At 44.7% G+C, this 15,820-nt stretch overlaps 1 protein-coding gene across 4 annotated transcripts; it reads left to right on the top strand.

Moving 5' to 3' along the window:
• The first annotated feature begins 564 nt into the window (after positions 1-564).
• On the top strand, positions 565-15,266 carry ZNF79 (zinc finger protein 79). 4 transcript variants are annotated; one of them, XM_004423474.3, is made up of 5 exons: positions 565-1,169; positions 4,932-5,020; positions 6,997-7,123; positions 7,919-8,014; positions 13,950-15,266. In XM_004423474.3, exons 1-5 carry the CDS (start codon positions 1,154-1,156, stop codon positions 15,119-15,121), a joined length of 1,500 nt encoding a protein of 499 aa, XP_004423531.1. In that variant the 5' UTR covers positions 565-1,153; the 3' UTR covers positions 15,122-15,266. The 4 variants fall into 4 exon arrangements, with proteins under 4 accessions (XP_004423531.1, XP_087275177.1, XP_087275178.1 ...); XM_087419051.1 differs by having other exon boundaries at positions 565-1,975; XM_087419052.1 differs by lacking the exons at positions 565-1,169; positions 4,932-5,020; positions 6,997-7,123 and adding an exon at positions 8,628-8,719.
• Positions 15,267-15,820: the final 554 nt, after the last annotated feature.

The following is a 15,820-nucleotide window of genomic DNA, read 5'->3' as shown; positions in this document are numbered from 1 at the left end:
ACTCATGTCTGCTTCCCAGGTAACGCATTCCCATCTTCTCAATATCAAAATGCTCCTAAAACTGAATTGGTCATCAGAAAACTGCTTGAGTAGTCAATGCTCTGAGGAAGCCCACTGAAATATCCTCTGGCGCAGCCTCCAGGGCACAGGCTATTCAGAAATCTCCTCTCGCAACAGTGCTGATCAAACACTATTAAAGTGCGCTTGTACCCCTGAAATTACTGAAGAAGTTCGCTCCTGCCGTGGGATTGTTATACTTGGAGAGTTCCAGGCCACCAACCCGTGGCTGCTCTGTTCACACTGAGGGGCCCTCATTTCCTTTACTCTTCCCAACCTTTCGGTACGGCTCAAGAAGACCGTGAAGGCGGCTAAGGTTGAGCCCCAAGCAGAACGGCGCGGAAAGAGAAGATCACCGCGACCCGGTTCTGGATACGTATTACCGCTGAAGAGAAACCAGGCGCCCAGAACTAGCGTAGATCTGCGCCTGCGCTAAAACCACCACTCCCAGGATCCTTCGCGGCCAAGCTGTTTCATGTCGCAGAGGCCCCTGTCGTTTTATTCCCGTGGACCTGAAAGGCATGTGAAACAAAGCATGATAGGAAATAGGTTCTCGAGCGAGAACAGGCAGAAGCCTCTCTGGGAAGTACGGGTCATAAATCTGGCACCGAGAAGAAAAAGGTTTTGGCCAGGAACAGATCCTGGAGACTTCTGAGAAATGGAGTCCGATGGGGCAAGGAGGCATGTGCGCATGACCGGAAGTGACGCTATTCAGCTGCGTCCCCTTTGGCGCGAGAGCAGGGCTCGGCGTTAGGCACCTGCGTCTGATCTCGCATTGGTGCGAGGGAGCTCTGTCAGGTATCCGGCTGCGGTTTCCTCGCGCGGTGTTCTGCTCGAGCCCGAGTCGGTGGTTGCGCCACGGGCTCCTGAGCCGAGGCCTGGCGAGAAAGTGAGAGACGCGGCTGGACAGGCCCGACCGGAGCGCCCAGGGCCCAGGACCGCGGGCTCAGACCCGGCCTCTGAGGGGAGAGGCCGGAGAGGAGAGTCCAGCCCGGGAGCAGTCAGAGCAGGCCTGCAGAGTGGGGCTGGGGCTGCAGAGAGGCGCCGCTGACGCTTAGGAAACTGCTAGGAGGTCGTGGCGCGAGGTGGGACCCAGATGCTGGAGGAAGGAGGTGAGAAGGAGTGGTGGAGGGAGAGGTTGGCAGGAGATCGGCCGCTTGTTCCAGCTTGCCCCCTGACACCGCTGTGCGACCCAGACCAGAGCCCTGCAGTTCTCCTTTCCAGAAGTGGTTGGGGGCGATCATTTTTTGAATGAAGAATTCTGGGGTCAAAAAAGTTTGAGGATCTCAGACCTGGATAATCTCTGAGTATCCTACCCCTTACCGCGATCTGCTTGATGGACCGATGGCGTTAGAGAGTGGAGAGAAATGGGTCCTGGGAAGGAAAATGGGACGTACCCAAGGTCTCCTCGGTGGCTTCTGATCTTCCAGCCCTTCTTGAAGCAGCCAAGGATGCTCGGAACAGGAGCCTATTGGCTCCACCTGAGGTTGAGGGCAGGTTTGACACAGTTGGATGGTGAAGTCGTGGAGGATACTGGGGATTTGGAATGAGAAGACTAGGGTTCCAGTTTAAGCTGGCGAGTACCGGCCAGGTTTTTTAACTTGTGTTTCTTAATAGAGGAAAGGGTAAAAAACGTTAATTACCTCATTTACCTCTAAGAACTGTAAGCATCAAATAAACATTTTTGAAAGCACCTTGAACGCCTTGCAGAACAGAACAAATGTGTATGTAGTCTTAACCACCAAGGCCAGTGCCATCCTGCCCTAGATCAAGGGGTCCATGTATTGGTCTGTAAGTCTTCAAGTGCAATTTCATATCCAGCGTTTCATGCTGTCTTCCCCAGAGACCTGGGAACAAACGGAATGGTTATCATCCTCCCCATGCTACCAAAGAGGAAAATAAGACACCGTGGAATTAGGTACAACTGAATCACATAATGTGCTGAGACCAGTCAGTATCCAGACCTGTTCTTTTTCTGAGCGATTTCTGAGGACTACACTACCTCTACTATTTTTTTTATTGAGATATAACTCACATGCTATAATATTCACTTTTTTTGTTTAATTTTATTTATTTATTTATTTTTCCCCCAAAGCCCCAGTAGATAGTTGCATGTCGCAGCTGCACATCCTTCTAGTTGCTGCATGTGGGACACGGCCTCAGCATGGCTGGAGAAGTGGTGCATCGGTGTGCGCCCGGATCCGAACCCGGGCCACCAGCAGCGGAGCGCGCACTTAACTGCTAAGCCACAGGGCCGGCCTAATATTCACTTTTAAAGTATACAGTTCAGTGGCTTTTAGTATATTAACAAAGTTGTGCAACCATCAACCGCTCTTTAATCCAGAACATTTTCAGCACCCCAAAAAGAAACTCATACCCATTAACCATCACTCCCCATTGCCCCTTCCCCCTAGTCCCTGGCAACCACTAATTTACTTTCTGTCCCTATGGATTTGCCTATTCTGGACATTTCATAAAAACAGAATCATACAATATGTGCGTATAGCTTTCATTTAGCATAATGTTTCAAGGTTCATCCATGTTGTAACATGGATAAATGTACTTCATTCCTTTTTATGGCTGAATAATATTCCTTTATATGGATAGTCCACATTTTGTTTATCTGCAGTTGATGGATAGTTGGGTGGTTTCCAGTTTTGGCTGTTAAGAATAACGCTGTGAACATGCCTGCACAAGTTTTCGTGTGAACATGTTTTCACTTCTCTTGGGTGTATTCCTAAGAGGTTTATATAATATATAAGAAGAGAGGAAATGCTGTGACATATGGTAACTCTGTTTAATATCAAAACATATCAAAGATATGGCAATGAAGATATGGCATTTCTTCAATGCCTAATGCTGTTCAGCATCTTTTCATGTACTTATTGGCTATTTGTATATCTTGCTTAAAGAAATATCTATTCAAATCCTTTGCCCGTTTTTAAATTGGATTATCTTTTCATTGTTGAGTTGTAAGAATTCCTTATATATTCTGGATACTAGACCCTTAGGAGATATATGATTGGCAGAGATTTTCTCCAATTCTGTTGTTATCTTTTCACTTTCTTGATGGTGTCCTTTGAAGCACAAATTTTTTAATTTTGGTGAAATCCAGTTTGTATTTTCTTTTGTTGCTTGTGCTTTATTCTGGGTCTCTTGCATTTCTGTATGAATTTTAAGATCAACTTTTCAGTTTCTGTAAAAACGCCAGCTGAGATTTTGATAGGAATTGCATTGACTCTGTAGACTAATGTGGTGAGTATTGCCATCCATCATTATTGTCTTCCGATCCATGAACATGGGATATCTTTCCATTTATTTAGATCTTCTATGATTTCTTTCAGCAATGTGTGGTAGTTTTCAATGTACATGTCTTGCACTTCCTTTGTTAAATTTATCCCTAGGTATTTTATTCTTTCAGTGCTCCTATAAATGGACTGTTTTTTGAATTTCGTTTTTGGATTATTCATTGTTAGTGTATAGAAATATAGCTGGAGAAATGTCTTGCCCTTTTATGATTATGTTGTCTTTTAATTTTATATTCATCTTTATTTATTTATTTTTATTATTATTTATTTTTTGTGTGTGAGGAAGATCAGCCCTGAGCTAACATCCGTGCTAATCCTCCTCTTTTTGCTGAGGAAGACCGGCTCTGAGCTAACATCTGTTGCCAATCCTCCTTTTTTTTTTTCCCCCAAAGCCCCAGTAGTTAGTTGTATGTCATAGTTGCACATCCTTCTAGTTGCTGTACGTGGGACACAGCCTCAGCATGGCCGGAGAAGCGGTGCATTGGTGCGCGCCTGGGATCCGAACCCGGGTCGCCAGTAGCAGAGCGCGTTCACTTAACCGCTAAGCCACGGGGCCAGCCCCTATATTCATCTTTTATCCTGCAACCTTGCTGAACTTGTTTAGCTGTGATAGTTTTTATGTGAATTTCTTAGGGTTTTTTACACGCAAAATCATGTTATCCACAAATAGAGACAGTTTTATTTCTTCCTTTCCAATCTGGATGCCTTTCATTTTTTTTTCTTGCCTAATTGCCCTCACTAGAACCTCCAGTATAACACTGAATAGAAGTGGCGAGAGCAGACATCCTTGTGTTGTTCTTGCTGTTAGGGGGAAAGCATCAGTCTCTCACTATTAAGTATGATGTTAGCTCTGGGTTTTTCATAGATGCCCTTTATCAAGTTGAGGAAGTTCCCTTCTATTCCTAGTTTATTGCATGTGTTTTATCATGAAAGGGTGTCAGATTTTGTAAAATGGCCTTTTCGGTGTTTATTGAGATGATCATGTGGGGTTTTTTCCCTTTATATTAACATCGTGTATTAATAGATTAATTTTTGTATGTTGAACCAATCTTGCATTCCTGGGATGAATTCCACTTGTTCATTACCTCTTCTTTTGCTTAAGCAAATGTGTTAAATTGGCAGACCACTTTCTCCAAAAAAGTAAGTAATAGGTAATATTTATAAACTGTATACTTACATGCTAGGCATTGTGCCAGCTGCTTTCTCTGCATTTTCCTTTAATCTTCACAGCATCCTTCCAAGGGATTAGTATCCCCATTTTACAGATGCGACAAATGAGACTTAGAGAGGTTACGTGATTTCCACGCTGCTAGTAAGTGGTGGATCTGGGATACTTGAGCGTCTGTTATACTCTAATACCTCCCTAGGTCTGAGTGAATTGATGGGATTTCTGAGATAGGAAGGGGAATGGGAAAATTTACATCCCACTGCAGGTCTGCAATTCAGTCAACTGCCCTGGAACCTGCAATGTCTTTGGAACCCCTTCTTCAGAGTGAGAATGTGAGACTTTGTAGCTTGGTGAGCTGTAAACTTTTGTGCCTCATTGGTTTTTTTCTCTTCCTCCAGAGCCACCTTCTCTGGACCCTGCCCTTCCCCAAGAGGAAAGCACAGGAGAGGAAGGAATGGTGGCTGGTCTCCTCACAGCTGGGCCCCATGTAAGTTGGAAATTTACTCTGAGATGCAGCTTCTTTTTTTTTTTTTTTAATATTTTTAAAAACTTTTAATTGCAAAAGAAATTCATGTTCATTGTAGAAAACCTATAAAAGATAGAAAACACACCCTTTCATCCCACAAAGAGATAAAACATTTTTATTTGTATGCTTTCAGTCATATTCTTCCTTTTCTGTTTTCCCAAAATGGATTTGTTCTGCTTTGTAACCTTTTTATTTCCACTCAGCAGAATTTGATTAATATTTCCCCCATTTCATTGAGAGTATTCTACAGAATCATTTCTGCTATATTTCATTGCATAGTCATACTTCTCTGAGGGTAGGAACTGTCTTCTCCCTTTTTTTCTTGACTAAACTAGATATTCTGTTTATTTTCATTTTTAGAAAGTCTGCTGTTGGATTTCCTCATCAGTTTATTCTTTATTAACAAATTTTTCAATATTAATTTTTTGCTTCTGCTCTCCTCAGATTTATTTTAAAATTCATTTTTTTAACCTCTCGAGTTGAATCCCTAATTCATTTTCTTCCTTTCTTGTTTATATTGAAACTTTTTGGCTGTGAGTCTTATTTTTTTAAGATATTCAAAAATTGTGACTTTGGTTTCTTTGCCCATTGGGCTGGTCCATGATCCATGGGGACAGAGTCTATGTCTCTCGTCAACACAGAACACCCAGGTATAATGTGATTGTAGGGCATAGGGTTTGATGACTCTGTTAGCTCAACCTTATTCATTAAATTGCTCAGTTCTTCCATACCTTTATTTTTTTATTTGGTATTAACTCTCAACAACTGAATTTTTTTAATATCTCTTGTAGCTGTAATATTTTAAATTTCTCCTTTAACTTCCTACAATTTTTCCTTTATGAATTATATATTTGTTATTTGTTTCATAACACATCTTTATAGTGAGTTTTACTCTTTATTATGAAATGACCCAAATGTTTTAAACCTTTCATAGTTTTAAAAAATGACCCTCTTTGTCCCGTTTAATGCATTTCTCAGTGTGAAGGATGGATTGGAAGAACAAGTAAAATTAGAGATCAGGAAACTAGTTATAATTTGAGAAATGATGCTGGCTTAAAACAAGCAGTAATGGGGCATGGAGAGAAATGAATGAATTCTAGTGATGCTGAGGAGGAAGAATGAATAGGCAGTTGATTTATGGGGAGGTGCAGGAAAGGAGAGGATAACACCCAGGTTTCTGATGTGGCCAATGAAGTGAATGGAGCTGCCACTCCCTGGGCTGAATACAGACACAGAGACTTCTCGCCTTCACACCTTTGCTCATGCGTCCCGAGCCTGACTGGATCTTCTCTTTCTCCATCTGAGGAACCTTCTTCAAGGCTGGCTCAGTGATTGCCTTCTCTCTGTGGTCCTCTCTCGTTGTCCTGCCCACCGCCCTCCACCCGGGTTTCTTCTTCTGTTATCCTAACAACTGGTCTGTCCATCTCTTGAATACGTTATTGCAGGTGTTTTGTACCTGCCTGGCTCTCCTGCTGTACTGTGTGATGTCAGAGTTCATGGAAATGTTTATTAAATGTTCTGAAAACATTCAGCTGTCACATTTCTTTGCTAATTTGCACCTGATTCCTCATTGCATAAACTCATACATTCTAATTTTGTTTTTTCTGTATTGGCTCTTTTAATTCCCAAGCACCTATTAGTTTCTGCCCAATTACTGCTCCTATATATACACATTATCTATTTATATGTAAAATCTACCAGAATTATAAACATGTGAAGACAAGACATACTGTATTTTATTTTTGTGTGTCAGTATCCAGTATAGTGTTAGGCACACAGGAAGTGATCAATAAGTTTTTCTGGAACTACCCAGCGCCCTGAATCCTTTCAAAGATTCTTTGCAGGCCTCCTCACCCAGAGTCGTGTCGTCGTCCCCCCGCCCGCCTGCCCGATAGCCTAAGGCCGCTGGGCAAGAAGGAATGTGCTTGTTGTTTCAGGGATTCACGCCCTTCAGCAGTGTGACTGAAGCTGTTACCCAGGAGGGGTGGAGGCACTCGGTCCCTGCTCCGAGGGACAGGTTCAAGGAGGGGATACCAGAAAAGTCCAGAAACCTGGTCCTACTGGGTAAGGAAACCATTTAAAATTCAGAATCTGCTCAATTCTGAAAATGTGTGGCACTTTGCACTGTTGAGGGATCCTGAATTGCTCTGACACACTGCAGGAATTATTATTAGTAGTATTATTCCTCCTCGTTCTCTAGTGAAAGGTCTCTGCATTCCCAGTTGGGAAATAGTTTGATTCTGCACCCCCTGAGGCTGCACCTCCCCATTTTCTTACTTCCCAGGACAGCTGTGGTAACCTTCAGGCCAGTTCTTCCACATTCAGTAAGTTCCTGTCTTCCTAAAGAGCTTGCGTTATGGGCTTAGCTTAACTCCCTGGCTTGACCGCTCCTTAAGGCTGTTTCTTTTTTTTTTTTTTTTTTTTTAATTTTTATTTATTTATTTATTTATTTATTCCCCCAAAGCCCCAGTAGATAGTTGTATGTCATAGCTGCAGATCCTTCTAGTTGCTGTATGTGGGACGTGGCCTCAGCATGGCCAGAGAAGTGGTGCGTCGGTGTGCGCCCGGGATCCGAACCCAGGCCGCCAGCAGCGGAGCGTGCGCACTTAACCGCTAAGCCACGGGGCCGGCCTGAGGCTGTTTCTTTAGCTCCTTCCAGAAATGCTTTACCAAGACCTTGGCACCATATCTGTCTTATTGCTGTGTCCCCTAGTCCCCGGCACCAAGTAAGTGCTCAATAAATATTTGTTGAATGAATGAAACGAATGACCTAAGTGGCCTTTTTCCACTTCCTTGGGTTCTGGGTCCTATTTATACTTAGTACAGATCTCTAAAGCCCATTTTTTTCCCCTTGAATAGGACTTCCAGTTTCCCAGCCTGGCATGAATTCTCAGTTGGAACAGAGGGAAGGCTCATGGGTGCTGGAGGGAGAAAGCCTAAGGAGTACCCGTCCAGGTAAGTGGGCAAGCACTAAGCCAGTGCGAGTCTCAGGAGCGAAAGCCCTTTGAAACACGCATTCGTGCATTTGATTATTTTATTAATTCTGGGAGGTAGATATTATTATTCCCATTGTACAGATGAGGAAATTAAAGCTGAAAGAGGCTAACTCACTGGTTCAGAGCCTCACAGCTAGAAAGTGGTGAGGCTGGGGTATGAAGCAAGGTCTGTCGGACTCCAGAGCCTGCTATTCCATGCCACCTCGTCACAGTCTCCCCAGGCTGGGAGATATGTGGGAGCACAGGGTATTGCTGGCTCAGGGGAAATGAGTCGTCTGTGCTGGCCGAGCACATTCCCTGCTTGGGGTTCACCTGACTGAGGACCTCAGGTGCCCACCTTTACCTATACCTCCAGCTGTGACACCTACTGCTGCTCCCCTCTCTGGCCCTTAATTGGATTCTAGTGCCCCCTCCCCTCCCTTCTCTCCCCCTATATGGCTATGCGAGAATTTTCTAAAGCACTGATACTAAGAAACTCAGGAAAAATAAAAGCAACGGAAAGCATAATTTCAGTGTTTATGTCTTGCTCTTCATCTAAGGTTGCTCACTCCAGCCCCGTCTTCATATTTCAGCCCCTGCCGTTGTGGGACCTCTGGCTGGGCCTCAGTAGCTTCACCCTGTGGTTTCAGCCACTTTTGATATTTTGAAACTGAAAGCGTCCAAGGTACCAATGAACTTAACAACTTTAAAGTGACCAAAGTTTTAAATTTTTCTAAAAATGCAGCCTAATGCTTTATAGCTGTAGTTACTGATTATGGTTGCTGTAGGGCAATGAAAACAAAGCCCCTGGCTTATTTTCTGCCCGGTTCATGTGAACTCTCTTCTCCTTCCTGTCTTATCATCCTCTTTCTAAGTGGTCTGTCACCCTCAGCCCTCATTGTTACTACAGGCAGCACTCACACCTGCTGGAACATTTCTGTTTACAGGGAATGTCACTAGTCCTGCTGCTTCCTTCTCCCAAGGTGCCCCACCTTCCCAACACTATATTTGTTGTGCAGGGCCTTTTACCCTGAACCCATAGACCCTGTGTGGAACTTCAGAAATTGAACGAGGTGTTTTGTGGCTAGGGCAGTAACTGCATTTTTCTGGAAAAAGGTTTCATCAGTCTCGGAGAGAGTCAAGATGCTTTTTACTCTAAAGGGTTCCAGTCACCATGTTGTTAGAAACAGAAGTCAGGAAAGGGTGCTACCACCAAGGGTCTGTGCTCTGAGGTAGTAGTGTTGGGTATCAGTATAGAGGCAACTTTGGATATGGACCCATGAAAGATAGGCATTCAGGTCCAAGCCTGCTGTGTAGTAACTACATGGATTCAGGGTAAACCACTAAATGATGTGGTCATCTGTTTCTATATCTGAAAAATGTGGATAATGGAACCCTTCTTACTTATTTGACAAACTAATATATGAGAACAAAAGTTGTCAGTGATGAAGTGCTGTATCAGCCCTGTGATAGGGAAGTGGTTTGAGGGAAGTGTTAAATCTGGCTATGAGAGTGACTGAAACACTGCTTCTGTGGAGTTGCACCTCTGCTCTGAGACCACAGAGTATCCTGGGCATTGCTACACCTCCATGGGCCTCCACTCTCCCTTCCCACCCCTCCCACAGTGACAGACCCGGGTCTTTAAAGTAGCTTCTGTCTCACTCTTGCTTTGGGAACTTCTGTTGTAGATGTTGATACTACCCCAGACCCAGTGATCAGTTTGCCTCCTTCTCACTCATTTCATTATTCCTTCGGTCAGCAAATGTGCATTAAGCATTTAGTACACGCCTGGCATTGTTTTAGCTACTGGAGGTACAACAGAGAACAAGACATAGTCCCTGCTTCTATCGTAGTGAGGAACATAAATAAAATGAGTAATCAAGATAACTGATATGATTCTGGATAGTGGTGAGTACTGTGAAGAAAACAAAGCAGGATAGGGGATAGTGACTGGAGGTATGAAGATGAGAATGGGAATAGGATGGGGTAGGGGGCTATTTTAGATAAGATGGATAGGAAAGACCACTTCGAGGAGGTGACATTGGAGCTGAGACCTGGAGGAAGAGAATGAGCCAGCCATGTGAGTACCTGGGGAGGAACATTCTGGGCCACAGCACGTGCCCTGAAGCTCTGAGCTGGGAATGAGTCTAGCTTGTGTTAGGATCAGAGACCCTAGGACTCAGTAAACAAGAGGTAAGCAGGGGGCAGATCGTGTAGGGCTTTGGAGACTATGGTGAGGCATTCAGATTTTATTCTAACAGGAAGATGGGAAGCCACTGAGGGTTTTGAGCAGGGAAGGGACAATACTGTCATGCACGACATAATGGTGTTTCAGTCAACAACAGGCTGCGTTTATGACACTGGACCCAGAAGATGAGTACCATATAGCCTGGGTGTGTAGTAGGCTCTCCCATCTAGGTTTGTGTAAGTACTCTCTGTGATGTTTGCACAATGACGAAATTGAATAATGACGTGTCTCGCAGAATGGATCCCCATCGTTAAGCGATGAGTGACTGTATTTGATTTGTGTTTAAAAAGATAACTCAGCAGATGTGTAGAGAATAGACTTTCAGGATTCAAGAGTAGAAGCAGGGAGATCAGTTAGGAGTCTGTTGCAGACATTCTGGGGAGAGATGATGGTGGCTCGTAAGGATTCGGAACATATTTGGGTGCGAAAGCCAACAGGACTTGCTAGTGAATTGGATGTGAGGATAGAGGTTTGAAGTATGACCCTGGCTTGAGCAGTTGGGTGAATGGGAAGACTGACAAAGACACTGGCTTGAAAGGAAAGTCAGCGGTTGTGTTTTGGGTATATTCGGTTTTGGATGTCATGAGACAGTTTTATACAGGAGCCAGCACCCAGTGGAGACGGGGCCTAAGGTACGACAATTCATGAACATCACATGGTCTCCTGAATTGCTTCTTTCTCCCACTGCTTCTTTTCTTGTCACTTTTCTCCTCCTTTCCATCTTTTACTCAGATAGATGGTCTGTTTGTGAGAGCTGTCAAAGCCATATATGGTCAAATACCATGTTACATAGAGACACTCTCAACCTGAAACAGGACACCTATGCCCTCGGTAGACAAGGCATTAGTACGCACATGCACCTCAGAAGGAGACGTGCTTCACGGGAAACCATTTCGGATGGTTCACGAGGAGGGGTCCACCATAATAACAAGCCCTTGGATTACACCTAGCCACTCCTGAACCCGGGCAGTCTGGGCCAAGATTCTGTATAGAAATTTGAATAAAGCGTACCTAGAACTCACCCTGCTGGTCTCTCCTCTGAGAAATAAGGTAGAAACAGGAAGACTCTTTTCAGGAAAATTGACTTTTGTGATAAGAAGCTCCTCCATAGCCCTCCCTAAAACTCCACCCCCTTTCCTACAAGCCCCTGTGTTGGAGACAGGGAGAGGTGTCTGAGACCCCATGCTTCACTGATTAACACTTTCTAGATATGATACATTCTTCACATTTTAAAGTTTTCTCTTAAAATGAATGAGGTCCCAAAGAGAGGTAAGAATCATTAACTCTTCTTTTAAAAAACATCTATTTGGGGCTGGCCCTGTGGTGTAGCAGTTAAGTGCACACGCTCCACTGCTGGCGGCCCGGGTTCAGATCCCGGGCGCGCACCGATGCACCGCTTGTCAGGCAATGCTGTGGTGGCATCCCATATAAAGTGGAGGAAGATGGGCACAGATGTTAGCCCAGGGCCAGTCTTCCTCAGCAAAAAGAGGAGGATTGGCGTGGATGTTAGCTCAGGGCTGATCTTCCTCACAAAAAAAATAAATAAATAAAATAAAAAATATCTATTTGATTATAAAAGCAGTGTTATTTATTCTTTTTAAAATAACTTTTTTTCTAGTAAAAATAATACCAGTTCGGGGCCAGCCCAGTGGCGTGGCAGTTTAGTTCCCGCATTCCGCTTTGGCAGCCCGGGGTTAGCTGGTTCGGATCCTGGGTGCAGACCTACTCACTGCTCATCAAGCCATGCTGATGCAGTGTCCCACATAGAAGAACTAGAAGGACCTACAACTAAGATATACAACTATGTACTGGGGGCTTTGGGGAGAAAAAAAGAGGATGATTGGCAACAGATGTTAGTTCAGGGCCAATCTTCCAAAAGGAAAATAATAATAATAATACAAGTTCACTTAAAATTTGGAAAAGAATAAAAAAGAAAATCAAGATCCCCTATCATCCCACCACACAGAGGGAACCTTCAGTCTTCTCCATTTCATAAAATGCAGTAATATATTTTTCCAAAATTGAGATGACAGTATGTACTTTTACATATTCCTTTCCACTTTAACAGAATGTTTTATAACTTTTATTATAAAGATAATACTGTCAACTGGAGAACATTAGAAAATACAGATAAGCACTGAGGAAAATAAAAATCACCTCTGATCCCACAACCCAAAGATGACACAACTTACATTCATGTTGTGTATCTTTCCAGTGTTTTTTTGATAAATGCCTTTGTGCAAAAAGGAATTTGAGTGTATAGATTTCAAACATGACTTATAATTGCTAAATCATGTCCCTCGATTGGCTACACTATGGTCATTCCCTTATTATTAAACATTTAGGTGTTTGCTCTTCCTCTGACAAGTGGTGCTGTGACAAGGGCCTGTCGAGGCAGCTCTGTATGATCTCACATCCCTCCTTTAGGATAAGTTCTTACAAGTGGACTTCTGGTGTCAGCATTTTAAAGACTCTTGACACATGCGACCAGATTGCTCTCCAGAAAGCTTGTCCCAATTTATGCAGCTGTACTGGTGTCTAAGATATCCCATCATGCTGCACCCTTACCAACACTCTAAATTAACCATTTTTGGAAATCGCACTGATCAGACAGGTGAAAGAATTCATCTTGCTGGCATTGGTCATCAGCTTTTTCAAGAGAAGTATGTAAACTGGTAGACAGATTGCCCAAAACCACACTGAGAATTGTCAGGCTAAGAAGACAGCTTGAGGGCCGGCCCCGTGGCTTAGCGGTTAAGTGTGCGCGCTCCGCTGCTGGCAGCCCGGGTTCGGATCCCAGGCGCGCACCGACGCACCACTTCTCCGGCCATGCTGAGGCCGCATCCCACATACAGCAACTAGAAGGATGTGCAACTATGACATACAACTATCTACTGGGGCTTTGGGGAAAAAAAAAGGAGGAGGATTGGCAATAGATGTTAGCTCAGAGCAGGTCTTCCTTAGCAAAAAGAGGAGGATTAGCATGGATGTTAGCTCAGGGCTGAACTTCCTCACACACACAAAAAAAAAGACAGCTTGAGACTGACCACCCAGTACTTGGCAAAAGCAGAGAGGGGCCGGCCCCTTGGCTTAGCAGTTGAGCACGTGCGCTCCGCTACTGGCGGCCCAGGTTCGGATCCCGGGCGTGCACCAATGCACCGCTTCTCCAGCCATGCTGAGGCCGTGTCCCACATACAGCAACTAGAAGGATGTGCAACTATGACATACAACTATCTACTGGGACTTTGGGGGGAAAAAAGGAGGAGGATTGGCAATAGATGTTAGCTCAGAGCCGGTCTTCCTCAGCAAAAAAAAGGAGGATTAGCACGGATGTTAGCTCAGGGCTTATCTTCCTCACAAAAAAAAAAAAAAAACAGGAGAGGCGCGTCAGAAATAAGAAAGGAGAGAAGTATTGCATCTGAGGCAGAGGATGAGGCTAAACTTCATCCCTTTGTAGTTTAGGAAGGGGAGCAAAGGCTGCTAAGGTCTCTGAGGAGCCACATTGGTCATGATTTACGGTTTAGAACAGAAACGTCCTGGGTGACAGGAGACGAGGCATCAAACCCGTCTGCCTAAGAGCTTGGCCAGATTCCTTCAGCCTTCTGTATTTTGGGAGTATCTTTTCTTCCACCAAAGGAAAAAAAATGCTTTTCTACCTTTTTTTCAGACCGGAAGATTGTCTCTGAATCACCACCCGAGCAGGACATTTCTGGAGAATCATTCCAAGACACAAGTGTAGAGATGCCCCCTGGGGAGTCAGGTCACAAGAACAGTGAGGTGGGGAAGAGCTTCAATCTGAGACCAGTCCTTTCTCCACAACAGAGAGTTCCTGCAGAAGTGAGGCCCCGGAAATGGGAGAAACACACAAAGAGCTTCAGGAAGGAGACAGAGATGAAGAAACCTCACAGAGCAAAGCCGTACACATGTAACGACTGTGGCAAAGCCTTCAGTTACTGTTCTTCCCTTTCTCAGCATCAGAAGAGCCATACTGGGGAGAAGCCATACGAGTGCCATGAATGTGGGAAGGCCTTCAGCCAGAGCTCGTCTCTCATTCAGCACCAGAGGATTCACACCGGAGAGAAGCCTTATAGATGCAGCGAGTGTGGGAGAGCCTTCAGCCAGAATGCAAACCTCACAAAACACCAGCGAACTCATACTGGAGAAAAGCCCTACAAATGCAGTGAGTGTGAGAAAGCTTTTGGCGACTGCTCAGCCCTTGTTCAGCATCAGAGAATTCACACTGGAGAGAAGCCCTATGAGTGCAGTGACTGTGGGAAGGCCTTCCGTCACAGCGCAAATCTTACAAACCACCAGAGGACTCACACGGGGGAGAAGCCCTACAAGTGCAGTGAGTGTGGGAAGGCCTTCAGTTACTGTGCGGCATTTATTCAGCATCAGAGAATCCACACAGGGGAGAAGCCCTACAAGTGTAACGCCTGTGGGAAGGCCTTCAGCCAGAGCGCAAACCTCACGAACCACCAGAGGACTCACACTGGAGAGAAACCCTACAAGTGTGGCGAGTGTGGGAAGGCCTTCAGCCAAAGTACAAATCTTATAATCCACCAAAAGACCCACACTGGGGAGAAGCCGTATCAATGTAATGAATGTGGGAAATTCTTCAGTGAGAGCTCAGCCCTTATTCGCCATCACATTATTCATACCGGAGAAAAACCCTACGAGTGCAGTGAGTGTGGAAAGGCCTTTAACCAGAGTTCATCCCTCAGTCAGCATCAGAGAACTCACACTGCTGTGAAACCCTACGGATGTAGCGAGTGTGGGAAGGCCTTCAGGTGTAGTTCAGCCTTCATTAGACATCAGAGACTCCATGCTAGAGAGTAACTGGGAACATGACCAAGGGATGGGGACCTGACAGGTAAACGCAGGGAGTCTGAAAGCAGCTGGAGACATCTGACTTGGATAGTCTCCCACCCAGAGCTGCATGCAGCAGCATCTCTAATAAATCATCACTTTTTTACATGTTGGATGTGGAAGGTCTAGGGAGCTGTATTCCTTCTTAACATCTTCAGTAAGCACAAACAGCCCAGGTCACATCACCCTGTCTTAGAGATTCACCATATTCAGTGGGCCAAAGTGCTCTTTGTGTAGCAAGCACTCCAGAAACCTTGGTTTATAGGAAATAAGTGATGAAATCAAATGGGTGAAGGACTTGGTTCCTCCTTCAAAGCCAGGTAGTTTGGCAACAGCTGTCATCTCCCCTTGAACAAGGACTGTTTGCCAAAGGAGAACCAGGAACATTGGCCAGGAATGAACATTTCTCCATAATGGGGTCTCTAAGGTGTCTGATTTGGGGGAGTAAATTCCTCAAGTGAAGAAAAGGATTCTAGGGCCAACTATTAAATGCTAGTCTCCTTGGGGGCAGGGAGGGATATTCACTTCCTAAGGCTGAAGCTATGTAAATAGACCCAGAAGACACTGCCAGGCCCCAGCTCCACTTTGTGAGCTGTTTTAGGTGGTGGTTCTGTAAAGACTACAGACCCAAAGCGAGGGACCACCCAGAGGCCAAGGGTGCAGGAGGAA

The sequence above is a fragment of the Ceratotherium simum genome, chromosome 29 (assembly GCF_057802395.1).
Source record: "Ceratotherium simum simum isolate JZ-2026a chromosome 29, ASM5780239v1, whole genome shotgun sequence".
NCBI lineage: Eukaryota > Metazoa > Chordata > Mammalia > Perissodactyla > Rhinocerotidae > Ceratotherium > Ceratotherium simum.
This window is presented reverse-complemented; position numbering and strand designations above follow the sequence as displayed.